At 53.5% G+C, this 15994-nt stretch overlaps 1 protein-coding gene and 1 long non-coding RNA gene across 6 annotated transcripts in view; one reads left to right on the forward strand and one right to left on the reverse strand.

Moving 5' to 3' along the window:
• Positions 1-15994, forward strand: part of TET3 (tet methylcytosine dioxygenase 3) — a 103183-nt gene that overhangs the window by 10755 nt on the left and 76434 nt on the right. For 3 of the 5 annotated variants that reach the window (XM_036028162.1, XM_036028161.1, XM_028515598.2), the window contains one exon: positions 6050-6106. In XM_036028162.1, the coding sequence (XP_035884055.1) occupies positions 6050-6106 (57 nt within the window). Of the gene's footprint in view, positions 1-5586; positions 5735-6049; positions 6107-6664; positions 6756-15994 lie in introns of those variants that run through there. The other 2 variants (XM_036028163.1, XM_036028164.1) reach the window with 2 other exon arrangements.
• Positions 14630-15790, reverse strand: LOC118501135. Its single transcript, XR_004903738.1, has 2 exons — positions 15239-15790; positions 14630-15012 (listed from the first exon to the last, which is right to left on the reverse strand). It is a non-coding gene; the product is annotated as an uncharacterized LOC118501135 (long non-coding RNA).

The following is a 15994-nucleotide window of genomic DNA, read 5'->3' on the forward strand; positions in this document are numbered from 1 at the left end:
CTGACCCATGCAAGTCCTAGCTCCGCCGTGCCCCACATTCCCGCACCCAGCCAGGGAGTTCGTGGGCAGATTAATGCACCTCCCATGACTGGCAAAGCAGTAATTTCTAGATTCTCCAAGTGGAGGGGAAGTGACACTGGGTAGAGTCATTTGGAGGCATTTGCCAGCCTGCACGTGCCCAGTAGTGTCCCACCTCTCCTGGAGACCACTGGGAAGCTGCAGGAAGGGTGTGGAAATGCTGGACCAAAAGCAGGTGATTAGCTACTGCACTAGAGTCTGTCCTACTTCTAAGCCATTCCTCGTGAGGAGGACATTGGGTGGCTCTCTCATCTCATTTTTTTTCCTGTCTTTTTATTGATTGCTGTGCCCTTTAAGGGCAAGCTCTGAGTGTCCCAGTTCCCTCGTGGATGCTGGAAATGACCCTGGAGTCCTATAAGAGAGAGGGATGGCAGACTTTCACTGTGAAGGCTGGGTCCTGTCTGGGCTGGGTTCCTGTTCAGGACGGGAGCCATCAGGAACGGGAGAGCTCATGCTAGGAGGACAGGGAGGAGAGACACCTTCCTGGAATGTTTTCTCTGTCCCAGGACCCACAGTATCCCCGGAATGCACCAGGGGAGGGCAGCTCCTCTCTCTGGTGTTGCTCCAGTTTCCCAGGGCAGGACGTCATCTGCTTTAACTCGTAGACCCGCGAGTTGCTTTCCCAGCCTCATTCAGCAAGTCTCGCCTGGGACTGGCTGTGTGCAGGGCTGCGGCTGAGCTATGAGTAAAGAGGAGGCAGCATGTATTCTGTCCCTAATGAGCTCTCAGTCTGTGGAAGGAGATGAGCGTGGAAACAAATAATTACAGTGCAGTCTGGTAGGGGTACCAGGGAGGGATGCCTTGAGGGCAGAGACCACCAGCCTTTAGTCATCTTTGGGCCCAGAGAGCCCAGTGGGAAAGGGAAGGGACACGTTTTGAGAGTTTCAGTGTAGCGATATGTGAAGGATGTGGGGGCGGGTGAGATGGGAAGACAGGCACTTCCAGAAGGAGGAAGGCATCTCCTCTGAGCCTGAGGTGTGTAGAGATGCTCCCCAAGTGCTTGAACATCCAGTCACTGGTGGCAGGGGTGTGGAAGGACCCAAGTCTCAGGGGACCGCCTGCAGGTGTTCTTGGATCAGGCAGGTAGAAGGTAAGACCCTTTGTGTTAATGCCCCCAGGAAGTTTTCCAGGAGGCTCCCCCCAGGTTCCTAAACCACTCAGCATTCCCATCCCACCTCTTAAGGTCTCCTGTTACTTACTTGACTTCTGGAACATTTGGTGGTCCCAGGCTGTTGAATGTGGGGTGGAGAGACCCTAATAAGGTTCAAAGATCGTAAGACCTCACAAGCCTCTATGAGGGCATGGGGAGTATGGGCAGAGCCACTCCTGCTACCTGTCAGCCTCAGGGCCAGGGCGCGTCCTGCCTGTCGGTACTGAGGCTTGCAGGTGGAGTGCTCGACTGGCTCTGACTCTGTTTCCGTGGACATTGCTGGGTGCCTGGGTTCAGTCTGGTTCTGCTGTATCTCTGAGGAGGAACACCTTTTCTTCTATTGCTGCTACTCCGCCTCCACCTCCTCCTCCTCATCATCCTCCTCCCTGAGATTGCTGTTGACACAGACTTCCGCTGCTGAAGCTAATTGTGAGGCCTGATCAGTGAATGAAGGCAAAGGCAGTTCCCATGACAACCGCAAAGAGTTTCAAATATAAGGGATGATGTGTGTGATGGGCTGCAATTACTTGGGTGGAAATTGATGCGTGGACACCAGGGACTTCAAACATAGGCTCTGAAGGTGGAGGGGGTGTTGGGTTTCTTTGGCAGGATCCTTTGTGTGATGAAGAAGGAAGGGAAGGAGGTCACAGACTTCCCCCACACTTGATTCCAAGTGGCTTCGGTGTGGGAATGTTGGGCAAAACCCCACAGGGGCTTTGAAAAGGTATGCCTCTGGCCATTCTGCTCGGAGAGGCAGGACACCAGAGAGACAAATAGCAGCACCAAGTGTCAAGTGAGAAACATTAGAAGTGCTGTCAGCTGGCAGAGGACTGTAGTAACTCGAGAAGGCTTCCTGGAGGAAGTGGGCTTGAACTGAGCTTTGAAATAAAGCTTTGTGGGGAGTGACCTCATTCAGGACACAGCCATGGCCAGGGAGGAGAAGTCCATCTACCCACCGCCAACTCCAGAAGAGGTAGGTCGACATGAAAATCACAGGGCTGCACAGGGCAGCCCGGACTGTATAGTTACGAGTGAGGGGGCAGCAGGAACCCTCCTCGTTCTGTAGCTGTGTGACCTTGAGCAAGGTGCTTAGCCTCTCTGTATCTTAGTTTCTCCATCTGTAGAATGGACATGAATAACTCCTGTCTTGTTGGTTTGTTTTGAGGGTGAAATAAGATGTGGTACATTTCACTCCAAATGTGGGGCCTGACATGGGGTCGGTGCTTGCTTGGTCTGTGTCTGAATCGTTCCCGTTCCCTAGTCTTTACCTATCTGCCCGGGCTCTGGCCTGTGGGTGTCTGTGCTCTGGAGCTCCTCAGTCTTGGAGTATTTTGTGTGTTTGAGTGAATTTATTCGCCTCTCCCTGGTGGTGAGGACTGTGGCCCCATTCCTCCTGTTGGGAGGTCATGGTGGAAGGTGCATAGGCACCTTGGCCCCCATACAGAAAGGTCCCAAGCACCTCTGGGTCGGTCACTGTGGAGCTCCAAATGTAGAAAAGAGGAGCAGATGGAGATGGGGCAGGGTTGGGTGTGCAGAGTGGCCCCAGCAGGTGCCTTTGTGACTCCTTGGAGCCCTGGCATTCCAGATGCCTCAGAAAAGGCAGGGTGCCAGGGTGGGACAGTGGTGGGTGCAGGTGGACTCCTCAGGGACCGTGGGCTCCTCTTAGGGTAACCGCAGGGGGTGGGCCAGGAATTGTGGTTGAGGTAGGACTGAGTTATCAGTGGGGGCTGGTGAAGCAGAAAGTCAGGGTGGCTCCCGTGGGCTGGTGAGGAAGATGTGGGCTGAGCCGAGCAAGCTGCGACTCAGCTCCAGTTCAGCTGTGTCAGATCCTGCCCTCCCAGGAGAAGAGGTGTCCCACTGATTCCTGGGGACCTCAGTGAAAGCCGGCCAGGAAAGTGGCCTCTGTATCGCCCAACCCCCTGCCTTTCCTCCCTCCTTGCGTAGAAACTCAGCTCAGCACATTCCAGCTCTGTGCAGAGCCTAGTAACTTGGGGAAGACAGGGCCCCCGCCCACGTGGGGAAGACTGCCGTGTAAATAAATAACTGAACTTGGCTGTGATTGGTGCTCTGGAAGAGGCCCTGCACTGCTCCGCTTAGGCCCTGGGAGAAGTAGGTGATGCTCGTAGAGGCTAGACGAGCTGGAGAGTGGCAGAAGGAGGTGGCTTTGGGATTAAGCCTTGCTCCTTGCACCACGTTAGGCAGGGATTGGGGAACCCAGGCAAAGAGCAGTATCTCAAAGACTCCGATACTGTTCTCAGACCCATACCTTAAAGGTCAGTGGCTGAATTCAAGTGACCCTATCCCTCTTTGTATTTCCCTGGGCTTAGAGAACTGGGAGGAGGAAGCCTGGATTGGAATTCTGGCCTGCCACTCAACAGCTGTGTGTTATGTGGGCAAATAATCAACATCTATCTCTAAGTCCGTTTCCCCAGAAGAGACAAGGTTGTGTGTAGAGTAATTCAAATGAGATGCTCCTACTGACATGGTTGGCACAGAGCCTGGTACATAGCAGGGGCTTGATAAATGGTGGTGGCCGCAGCAGCAACAGTATTAATTGTATTGTCCAAGCGGTGTTAGTTGCTCTGTTCCAGCGGCAAACTGTGTGGTGGGTGGGTGGGTCAGGCCAGGGTTTTGGGACCAGGATAAACTTCATTTGGCCTGGCAGAGGTAAGAGCTAAGGGGTGCAGAAGCCCATTTTTTCCATCTTGAGCCATTCCTCAGGACACTGCTCCTTGCCCTGCCTGTCACCTGTCCTGGAGAGGAGCCTAGCAGTGCTGCCCTTTGTCCCCAGGGGTGATGAAGGTGTGGACCCTGTGCCTCCTGGAATCTCCTCACCAGAGGCGAGCTTTGCTGTCCCTTCTGAGGCAGCTTATCCCAGCTGACGAGCCCTTTGGGACCCCAGGGTGGGACAGCTGTTGTGTGGGGCACATCTCTGACACAGGCCGTCACACATGCTGACTGGCTCTGAGTCACTTCTCTCTGGTCTCAGCGTCTGCATCTGTGAGATGAGAAGCAGCACAGAATGACTTCTCCCAGAAACGAGGAACAGTGGTAGCCAGCAGCACCCACACTGTGCAGGGGATATGCTGCATTTCCCCACAGAACCTTCACATCTGTGTATGAGGTCACCGCTCTTTCTAGTTTCATTTTACAGATGGGCAGAGTGAGGCGAAGGTGTCACCACAAGGGTCCTGCAGCTAGGTTATGGAGTAGCCAGGAATACAACCAGATATGTGAGGACCAGAGTCTGTGACATCTCCTTCCTGGGAGGTGGAGGCTCTGGGTGTTCACCAAAGAGAGGGGATGGGGCACAGCAGGCTGTACCTATGCCAGGAATTAAATCCAGGAGTGGAGTACTGGGCCTTCCTCGCCCTACTCTGTTCTCCTGCCCCTCATGTCCTGGGTGGTGCAGCTTTCAGAGGCTCAGAGTCTGGAAACTGGAGGCCAGAGCCCTTGGGGTCTGGACCCACCTTCCCTCCTCAGCCTTTCCCAGGGTTGGGAAGCCCAGATGCTTATTGGGGGTGGGGGTTCCTGTGGCCCTTCTAAGAGAGAAGAAAGTGTCCTGAAGGTGGTGACAGCAGTGGTGGAGGTGGGGGTGGGGAGGCTATCTGGATGGGGTGGGTGTGTGTTCAGGCAGGCATGAGTTGTCCCTGGGTAAGGTGTGGGTGTTTGCGTGCAGGGCGGGGGGTGGGGGCAGGCTGGCTTGGTGAGGCTTTGAGCGGTAGGCCGTGTGGGCTTCAGGAAGTCTATTTTCTGAGGTGGGAGCTGGAGGGAGGGAGAGTAGGGCTGCATATGGTTAAAAACCTTGTCTTCAGAGCCAGATAGACCTGGCTTGGAGTCCCAGATCTGCTGTTTTCTGGCTGTGTCACCTTGGGTAAGTTACTTCACTTGGCTTGCCTTGTTTCTTCATCTGCAAAATGGGGTAAAGAAAGGTTTCTATAGCCAAGGCTTTATTTTTTTCTTTGAAGACTGCAGGGGTTGTTGCTCTTCACGTTGTTGTCATAGCACTGGCACTGGGTGAGGCTGGTGTCCTGAGGTTAGGCAGTGGTGGGAGGGGAAATCCCACCAGAGGCTGCTGGACCCCAGGCGTAGTCTGTCATTTGACCCTGGAAACGCAGAGGATGCCGCTGGTATTATCTTCTGGGTCCTCTACTCAGAGGAGACGGGGTGCCCTGGGATTCCCCCCCCCCCCCCCACCTCCACTGCCTGGGGCCGGCAGTGGGCCTGGGCCGCAGCCGTGCGGCCGACGCGGCCCCAGGCACCCTCAGCTGCGCCCCCGCCTCCCGCCTGGGCAGGTCCAGCCTCCCGCCGCCCTGCCCCCCGCCCGGCCGGCCTCAGGGATTGGCTGGTTAGCGCGCCGCCCCCTGCACACCAGCCTCGCCGGCGGCAGGGAGGGGAGCCAAGCCGGCAGCTGGCCGCCGCCTCCTCTGCAGTGCCTCCCTCCGTGCGCTCCGGCGGGGATAATGGGAGGCCCGCCGGCCCATGCACCAGAGGAGGCCGGCCGAGGTAGAGCGTTTAGGGCAGGGAGGGACAGGCCAGCCCGGACACAGGAGGAGGGGCAATGGCCTTCTGGATCTTGGGAGGGTGGAAAAAGGAGAAATGAAAACAAAAACGCACTGGAAGGCGAATGAGCCCCTTCACCGCGCGTCTGGGCGGCAGCTGGAGGCAGGAAGATGGTCCCCGCTGTCCTTTCTTTCCGGGGAGGCCCCCTCCCTCCCATCCTCCCGCTTCCCCTGCAGCGGTGCTGGGGGTGCAGCAGAAGGACTTCGGGTCTCTCCTGCTGTCAGCCGGGCTCATCAGTTTCTCTGGCTTCTTTTGCAGGTGGAAATAAAGGCTTGTGAAGGAGCCCCGCCGTGGGGACAAGGGGCTGCTGTCAAGGTACCTTGTGTGTGTGTGTGTGTGTGTGTGTGTGTGTGTGTAAGAGAGAGAGAGAGAGAGAGAGTGTGTGCGCGCGCGCGCGAGCGCGGTGGGGGTGAAGTGTCTGACTGGATTGGATAAAAATAAAGGGTCTCCTCGGGTGATCCCTTAATCTCCCACTGTGTGTAGCAGCAGCTGAGGGGGAGGGGTGACGGGGGTGTGGGCGGCCAATGAATTCTCAGGCCTGTGTGGGTTTTGTTTGGATTCTTTTTGCTTTCTCAGCTGGATGGTTTGGGTGCAGTTGGGACTGGATTTGTTGAACTGTGTGTGTGTGTGTGTTTTTAAGACGTACAACCCACTCCCCACCCTTGCCCCTGGAAATCTCTCGAGAATGTCCCTAGCACTGTTGGTTTGCATCCAATCTGCAGAAATCCCTGGGTGGGTGGGGGGTGAGGGGAGGGTAAATTGCGCTCCTGAGTCTGAAGCTGATAGGGTGTCATTAGTCATGCTGCTGTCACCATGGAGATGGCTGGAGGGGAGAGGAGGTGGTGGGGTGAGGATATTTTGGGTAGGGTGGGGGCTGATGCAACATCATGACTGAGAATCTGGCAGGCGGCTGCTGTTACTCTGTGGCTTGGTGTCTGGGGAACCAGGAAGGGAATGTTACCAGGTGAGTGGGAAGCTGGGAAGGGGCACTGGGCTTCTTCTCCATGTGGTTGTCTGAAGGTCAGGGCTGGGGTATCAGGGATAGGGCAGGGTCTGGTGGGGTACCAGCCATTACTAGGAAACACAGATAGTTCTCCCAGTCTGACAAGGACCAGGATCAGTAGGCTTCCTTGGGCTTTGCCCGCATTGTCTGGGCTGGGGACCCTGAGTGATTTTGGGATTACTCAGCAGTATCCTCTGCTGGCCCTGGGCAGAGAAGACAAAGCTGGAGGCAGCTCCATGTGGCTGTCTGTCTAGTTCCAAGCAGAGAGGCTGGAGAAGGCTGGGGACAGGTGGGCAGGGGCAGGACCAGATGGGACTTACCTTAGGAGGAAGGGAGCCCATTCTAGCCCATCTCAGCCCTACCTCCTCTTTGGGCCCCTGGAGCCTGTGGAGAGCTGGGGGAATCTGGTTGCTTGGGTAGCAGGTGGATGAGCTGCTTCTGTCCCCAGACGCTTCTCCTCCTGCTTCCTGGGAAAGCTGTGGGAAGCTCTGTGAGGTGCTGGAAGTCGCACTCTGCCACCTCACTGCCTGGGTGGGGACACTGGCAGGGAGGGGCTCTGCTTCCCTATGTGGGATGGGGGCTCTTGGGTGAGGCAGCAGGGTGGATCAGAAGCCAGGGTGGTTCCTTGGCCTCCTTCCAAGGAACTTGAGGCAAGGAAGTACTTGAGGGAGGGCAAAAATTTTGCTTCTGAAGCAGCTTCTGGGGTAAGGAGAAGAGCCGGAGGGCATTGGCTTCCCTGGGGAGCCGGGCATGCTTTGGTGAGGCCAGGAGAAGTGGGCGATCAGACCGTGAGAGGCCCCTGAGGCAAGCAGAGGGTGGTTGACACTGGTGATGCTGTGGGTGGGGAGGGGAAAGCTGTGAGCTCACTCTGCATGTTCTTCTCGGGAGCAGAACCCCCAGTTCCACCTCCACTTCCTCCCCTGGCCTCCCACTGCTGACGGGGAAGCTGCAGTCACCAAGTGTGCTGCTGAGGGCTGTGGGCATGGAGATCCCGGTGTGCACCTGCTCTGTCCCCCACCCTGGGGACAGCAGGACAAGGGGATGAGGACAGATGGGCTCAGGGAGGGGGCAGCTCCCTCCCTCCTCTGTGTCTCCGGAGGCTCCTGGGCCAGAGCTTCCCTCTCTGCTAGGAGGAAGGACTGCTGGCAGGTTTGTTTACTCCCGAAAGCACCCCCTCCCGCGCGGTGGTTTCTTCAGCTCTTTCCAAGTGTGTTCTCCATTTCTTTCTGCCTGCGAATATTCTCCCGGCCCTGCAGTCCTACTAGAAGCTTCTAGCCTAGTACCTCGACCCTTAATTTTGTGGGCATGTGTCAGGGCTACTTGAAAACCAGAGGAAGCCCTTCATCTTCTTCCTTCCTCCTGCTCAGAGTGGAGCCTGAGCTGTCTGTGTTTTTAAAGCTCTGAGGTTGTGTCTGTGCTTGCTTTTACTAAGTTTTCCGCTGGAGAATCACTGCGTCCTTTTGGCCTGCCTTGGGCACTGCCAGCAAGTACTGGAAACTGAGTCTCCTGTTCCTAGTGCCACACCAAGTTTTCTTTGGTGACCAGTTTGGTGCAGTGTCCCACACACCCTGGATGAGGCAGTCTGGCCAGATCCACTTCCACCAGCAGGTCGTGGTGTAGGAAGACACCGGGCGCATGAGTTCATTCTGAGATCAGGCCGAGACTCTGGGGCACAACAGGGGGGTCTCACAGTCTGTTCCCATGGGCTGGGTGCAGGCGGGGGTTTCAAGAACATCCACGATGTAGGGCGTGTGGAATTGAGCTTGATAAACACAGGTTGTCACTTTGCTGTCTAGTGTGTTATGTGTCTACCCATGATATGCGAAGGACCGAGCCAGAGCACACACTGTTGCTGTCACCTCCTTGTTGGCAGCCTGGACAGGAGTGAGTGCCCAGTGCCGAGAGCATCATGCCGCCCGACTTTCAGGCTCCCACACTGCTCCCACGCACTGCCCCATGGGAATCCTCAATTGGCTGAAGATGGTTGGAAACTATTTTGGGACTCTGCCCAGGATCTCTACCTTCTGTCTCTGCTTTTGACCACTGCAGAAATGCCCCTTTGTTGAGGATCTGTGGTCCTCAACTTTCCGTACACCGTGGGTGACTCCTGCTAGTTTCTTGCCTGCTTTGCTTGCTCTTCCCATTTGCCAGCCCTTTGTGAGGGTCCAGCAGGAATTCTTTATCTCTGAGGTGTGTTTACAAGCAGTCGTGAACTTGGGGAGAAAGGGCAGTAGGTGAGCATGGCAGGCTAGAGTGGGAAATGAACCAACCAGGAGGATTTCTGGTTCAATTTGAGGAGAGAGAAGACGTCCCCAGTTAAAGCAAGAATGAGAGTGAGAGTCTCGGGGCTCAGCCCCACCTCCTTGGTGACTCCCAAATCATTTTGAATGTTCTGGGAGAGAGAAAGGACTTTCCAGGATAGACAGGTGAGTGGGCCCCAGGGGGCCCTCCTGCACCCCACAGTGCCCACAGGGGTCACTGCAGGGCTTGCCAAGCAGGGGCCCGGCCCTGGACTCCCTGCAGCTGCAGTTGGTCGTTTCTGCAGAAACGGTCTTTGTGGTCTTGCCAGGTCCCCTCCCAGGCCCCCGAGGCTGCAGCAAATGGTTTGGCTGGCCGAGAGTGGGTTCAGGGAGTGTGGGAGGGGCTTTGGTTTGGCTCAGTTTTTGGGTCTCCCAGTCCTCTCCAGTCCTCTTTCCCACCCTGACCTCTGGCCTTGTTTCCTCTCACACTTGAGAGCCTGGCAGTCAGCCGAGAGCCCCCCTTTGTTCCCAGCATGTCTGCAGCATCTGGGGAGGAGGTGGCTTCCTCGTGCGTTAGTTTGGGAAGCCTTTGCGCAGAGGGAGGACAGGGATGGCTCGGGCAGTGAGAATCTGTAGATTGTGGTGCCATCCAGGACCCCGACCCCATCCCCCTTCACTTCCTCTCTCTTTCTTCCTCCCTTTGTTTTTCAACATTTGCTGAGCTTTTGCCCTGTTCCAGGTACAGTCCTGGGTCCTGAAAAATAAGAGAAATCATATTATTTTATCTTTACAATATATCACTGGAAGTGAGAGACATTGACTAAATTATCTAAAGTCAGTTTTTGTTTTTCAAACAGCGAAGGCTTTTAACCTTTGTGTTTGGGGCTGCGAACGTGCAGGCGGCAGGACCGCGCCCCCAGCTGAGCCCGGCTCTTTACCTTTGCTTTCAGCACTGGCTCAGTGGACCTCAAGGGACTTTGAAGGAAGAATCAGCATGCCAGGCATGTTTTCAGTAAGTTAGCATTTCTGGGATCTGGCAATTACAGATTAGGGGAGTGGGGTCAGGAGTGGAGCAGCTGGGAAGAGAGCTTAGTTTTGAAAGGCAAGTGTTAGCTTTAGAAGTGTCGGACTTGAGAGTAGGTGTGAGACTGGATAGAAACACGGTTCTGGGCGTCTTCCTGGAGCTCACGCCTTCTACATGCTGTGCGTGTTCAGGCCCTCCAGCCTTGACTGCTTTGGGGGCTCCCTCGGAGACCTCTGCCTGAGACGAGGAGGGTGAGAAAGTGCAGTTGTCCCATTTCTTTCCCGCCCTGTTCCCAACTCTACCGCTCGGGTTCCGTCAGCAGTCATGCGGAGGTCACTTAATGTCCCTGGTCTTCAGTTTCCTCTGTAAAAGGAAGGGGTTGCCTTCCGAAGTTTATTTTTCTCAAACTAAATGTGGCAAAGGGCCAGGGTTTGTTTTTTATTTTTTTTTTAATACTTTATTTCCAAAATGTTGCAGACCGCCGCACAGTCCTACTTTGTACAAGTAGTTTGCAGCTTGCGCTGCACATGGCTCAAAAGTTCAGCACCATCCAGAACGGTCCCTGAGCCGCTGAAGGAGGCGAGTCTGGTGAGCTTGCTGTCGCACGTCCGTGCAGGTTCAGTCGCTGTGCCGGCTTCCAGAGGCCTGCCGTCGGTTCCTCTGTGTGTGGTGTGGGGCCTAGTGACAGACAGTTTACGGGCCATGACCTGGACAAGCCACATTTTTGAACTTCACTTCTGGGAGAGCAGAGGGTCTCTGTTTTGGCCACTCCACCCCTTTTTGGACATGACCTACCCTCTGTTCTGTACTGTCCCCCTTGGGGACAGAGCAACACTCGGAAGAGTAGAGATCTTGCTCTTTCAGAGATTCTCTCAGAGCCCCCTCAAAAGATTACTTGCATCTCAGCCTCCCTAGATAAGGATGCCTCCCGTTTTCAGTCATCTCTGCAAGTCTCAGATTATTCTGATGGAGAAGTGTTGGAACGTGCAGAGCCCCCCCACCCCCACCAAGGAACAGGACTGTGTGTGTGTGTGTGTGTGTGTGTGTAAACTGCGTGATATAGAGGGAGGGGGCAGTCAAGGCAGAGGCGAGGTCTCCTGTAGATGCTGGATGGACTTGGGCCCTGCAAGACACTGGAGCTCTGTTGCCTCATGCAGAGCCCCTTGCGTTTTGGCTTTCCCCATTCATTCGGTGGCTGTCAGTGGTGTAGAAAAAGTAGAGTCTGTTTCCTCCGAGGGCTGATCACAAATTCTGCCCTGGCGTCTGTAAGGATAGACACTCCAGTATTTTTTAGGACATGAGTTTGGGCATCTTTTTCCTACTTTATCCCAATTCTCTCCACCCCCCTGCCCCTGCAAAGTTTTTTTTCCACTGAGGATCTGCTAAGTTTAGCTAAAAAGATAAAAATACTAGTTTCCTTCTACCCTGGCTGCCTCATCATAGAGGAGAATAGGGCGAGGACTAAGGAGTAGGTAAAATAGTCTTGCCACAGAAATATTCCTTAAGAGGCAAATATCCCAAGGACAGTAAGATTAGAATCTGGCTAAACCCTGGTCACCTCTGTAGCCTGGACCTCTTGTGCCCTTGGTGCTTAAGTAATTGGATTTCCCAACCCCGCCCCCAAGCATTTTTCAGTGTAATCCTAACCTCCTGGGCTTTGCAAAGGAAACAAAGACATTGAAAGGGTTTGCAACTTGTCCCTGACAGGGAGCTCCTAAACTCCCTGACTGAGTTTTCCCCGCTTTGCTTTCTCTGAAGCGTGATATCCCTCCCCAGGAGCCTGCTCTCAGCCTGTGGGCCTTGGGTCCTAGCCCTGCTAAGCAGATGGTGTTTACAGAAGGAGCCAGTTCCTGCCAGTCCACCTTCCTGGACCTTAGGAAGGTCCATCTCTGATTCCTGCTGGCCACTCTGCAGACGGGTGAAGAACCAGGGAGGCCAGTACCTCCGGGCAGAGGCAGACACCCTGGAGGGCTCAGGCTGAGAGCCCAGGCTGGATCTCCAGCCACTCTGTGCTGCAGCTTCTCCCTTTGAGTGGGACCCCTGGGCCAAGTCGCTGCTCCACTGGCTTGAACAAGCCCAGGATGGGTGCAGAGAATGTCCCCCGACTACACCAGGCCCTGGGGATCACTGGTGCCCTACACCCTGCGCTCCAGGGGACACAGGTGGATTTGCAGTGGAGCGCTGGAGGCTGTGCTCGAGAGATGCCCGCTCCTTCCCCGTTTTCCTGGCACTGTGATCCCTCTCTCTTCTCTCTCAGTGTTCTCCATCCTAGGGCACTCTTCATGGCCTCAGCCCACCCTCACTCTTTGCGCCCCTCGTGCTTTGCGCGCAGCCCTAAGTCCTGAGCTGAGCAGAGGGGGCCTCTGAGGGCACTGCTTTGTGGGGCGTGGTCCAGGGGCTTCTGTGGCAGAATTGCCCTGGAGCGTGTGAAGTGCTGCAGGGCTGCCGGGCGAAGGCAGACATCGGCTGGGGTCAGACCCACGGGCTCCTGTCCCATAGCCCGGTAGAGCAGGCTCGGGACGAGGGTGGCGCGGGGGTCTCAGGGATTAGTGTTGGAAGCACTGGGCACTTGGGCCTGGTGGCATCCCCTTCCTCACTGGCCCTGCCTCTTGTCCCCGAGCCATGTCCTACCTGATGATTGAGCTATATGCTGACCTCTGCCCTGTGGCCTTTCTTCCCACTATTATTTCTCCTCGGTTTCCTGTTTTCTAGCTGTGGGTTCCCAGTGCTGTCATTTGGACCCTGGGTAGTGTTTAGGGCTTAGCTGTGGGGCTGTGTGGTTGGAGTGGTGTATGTCTTGGGGTTGTCCTGGCAAGTGGTCCAGAGCAGCCTGAACACCCTCTGGGAGCCAGGGCCCAGGCTGCTATGCCCAGCTCCCGGAGAGCCCCTCCCCTCACTTTCCACAGACTGCCGCCTCTGTGCGGAGGGCATCATTCCCCACTGGGTCCCGGCCTGAGGTCTGGGGGAAGGGAGATGCGGAGGAGGACTGGGTGGGAGCCAGGGCACTTCTGCCCTGAACACTACCTCCCACCCCCGCAGCCTCCACAGGATGGGCAGGGGCTGTGCACACATGCACACAAGCATGCGCACACACACACGCACGCACACACGCATACCTGCCTCAACTTGCTTAGAGTTTCCTGTGGCCAGTCCCTCTGGTTCAACTAGTTTAGTAGTTTTCAGTCCCACTGCATGTTAGAATCATCTGGGAGTTTTTAAAAAAGAAAATATCAATGCCTGGGCCCACGCCCCAGAGAGGCTGATGTAATTGGTCTGGAGTGGGGCCCAGGCCCCAGCATTTGTCAGGGCTCCCCAGGTGATTTGAAGGTGCCCCCAGGCTTGGGAAGCCCCTGCCCTCGCCCAGTGAAGCTTCCCTGGGCCTCCCGTGCCCCTGGGTTGCCCCAGAATTTTTTCTCATCCATTGGTAGTTTCAGTGATAACACAGAGCCTGGGAAAATCAAGGCAATGAGATATGTCCAACAAAATACTGGGTTGAATGTTCTGTTCCATGAGACTGGTCCATGAGTTCAGATTGATTAAAACCAGAATTTGAGGGAAACTAGCAGCTGACAGACACTCAGTATTCTCCTTTCCATTTTTAATTATTTAAAAATGTTTTATTGAAGTACAGCATACAAACAAAAAAGCACCCACTGTGTACAGCTTGGTGACTTTTCCCAAAGTACGCACACCTGCGTGACCAGCCTCTAGATCCAGAAGTCAGTACCCTCGCCCCATTCCCACTGTCCAGAATTTCTGTGGCCCTTGGGCAAGCCAGGTCAGGCTGTGTGTGTAATGCAGCACTGTGCTGGCCCTGCGCCCAGAGGACGTCAGCTTGTCCTACGCTGGGAACGTCCTTCCTTCCACATGTGTGTGGGTGTTCCCGAAGCCGAGTGGGTTTTACAGCCACAGGGCACAGGGCAGAGGAATCCCACAAGCCCCCCCTCCCTGGTGTTACCCAATTCCCTGTCACCTTCAGCTCTTTTCCCACCTTCGCCTTTAGGCTTGCCAGTCCTCTTGGCTAAATCCAAACATCTGTTTCTTTCTTTTTTTCTTTTTGGCTTTTTATTCTCTTTTTTGAGTATGCAGATAGTACAAGTTCTTTGGAAAAATTCGGAAGTAGAAAAAAGTTAAAACAGGAAAGAAAAATTAGGAAGTAGAAATAGAAGAGGAGGAATTTACCCAGTTTCGCAACCCTGTTAACTGCTGTGAACTGGAGCACCCCTCCAGACTTGATTCTCTGCATGCTTGCACTTGTTTTGTGCTGTTTATAAAAATGGAGTCATGCCGCACTGGAGCCCACTTTTCCCTACGTAATGACTAGTCGTAATGCTTGTGGAGCACTTACTATGTGTGGGGCGTGGAGAGGCAAAGTTTTCATTGTTTGCTCCCTGAATTCTCATGACAGCATGCATGGTTTGAAGATGAAATTGCATTTTTCTTTGCCTATTATTAAGATGAATTATATTAATACATGCTTTGAATATACCATACTTGGTAATGGGGTATTTTTTTAAATGTGCTATTTAATTTGAACTATTTTTTAAAAGATTTTATTTATTTATTTTTAGAGAGAGGGGAAGGGAGAGAAAAAAAGGGAGAGAAACATCAGTGTGTGGTTACTTTTCACACACCCGCTACCGGGGACCTAGTCAGCAACCCAGGCATGTGCCCTGACTGGGAATCGAACAGGCAACCCTTTGGTTCACAGGTGGGCACTCAATCTACTGAGCCACACAAGCTAGGGCTAATTTGAACTATTAATGTGGGAGTTTTGCATCTATGTTTGTTAATGAGATTGACCTATGATTTTCATTGAAATAGTGAAACAATGTTGACCTGTTTCATGGTATGATTTCATGTTTTCATTGTCACATGTTGGTATTACAGTAATAGTAATTTCAAATAATGGATAATGAAGATTTGATTCTTCCTTTATACTGTGGAACGATTTCTTTTTTTTTAAAAGATTTTATTTACTTATTTTTTTTTTAGAGAGGGAATGGAGGGGGGGAGAGAGAGAGAGAGAGAGAGAGAAAGAAAGAGAAACATCAATGTGCGGTTGCTGGGGGTTATGGCCTGCAACCCAGGCATGTACCCTGGCTGGGAATCGAACCTGGGACACTTTGGTTCCCAGCCCGAGCTCAATCCACTGAGCTACGCCAGCCAGGGCTCGGAACAATTTCAATAATATTATTCCTTAAAGATTTGAAAGAAATCTGGTGAAACTGAGCCTGGCACCTTTTCAGAGGGGCGGGTCTTTGCAGCTCTCTGATTCGTGTTTCCTGTGGCTGTTGATACACGAAGTTGACTTTGTGTTTCATGTGAAAGGGAGCGACTTTCAAATTTATTTGTGTATATAGTCATTGCTTTGCAGTTCCCTTATCTGATTTTTTCGCTTTCTTAATTTCTAATGTCATGTATTAATTTTTCTTTTCTTTAATTAGCTTTGCCAGAGTTTTATGTAACTTGAAAGTGCATAGATGTGTCAGCTGTGTTTTCTGTTTTCTAAAGCTTTAATTTCTGCTTTAGTGTTTATTGTCTTTTTCTTACATCCATTTGGTTTGTGCTTTTTCTAGATTCTCAGGTGGATCTCAGGACACTTTTTTTTTTTCTACCTTTTTCTTCTTTGATCACAGACACATTTAAAACTATGACTTTTTCTTGAAGTTCTGCTGTGGCCTCATTGTCCAGGGTTTGATATCTTATGTGTGCTAGAGGTTTTGGGGAGATGCTGGTGGCCTACCTACCATATAAATGAATGCCAAGTCCTGATTCAGCCTGATCCCCCTTCCTCCCAACTGGAGCCCCCTGGGGAATCCCTGTACTTAGAATAACACAAGACCAGAGAGTGTATTGCCTGGTTATTCTTGTGGGCTCCGTCTCCAAACCCCTGGGTAGGGACCTTGTAATAGCTGACCAGCTTAGCAACCAGG

This window comes from Phyllostomus discolor, chromosome 6 (assembly GCF_004126475.2).
Source record: "Phyllostomus discolor isolate MPI-MPIP mPhyDis1 chromosome 6, mPhyDis1.pri.v3, whole genome shotgun sequence".
NCBI classification, from domain to species: domain Eukaryota; kingdom Metazoa; phylum Chordata; class Mammalia; order Chiroptera; family Phyllostomidae; genus Phyllostomus; species Phyllostomus discolor.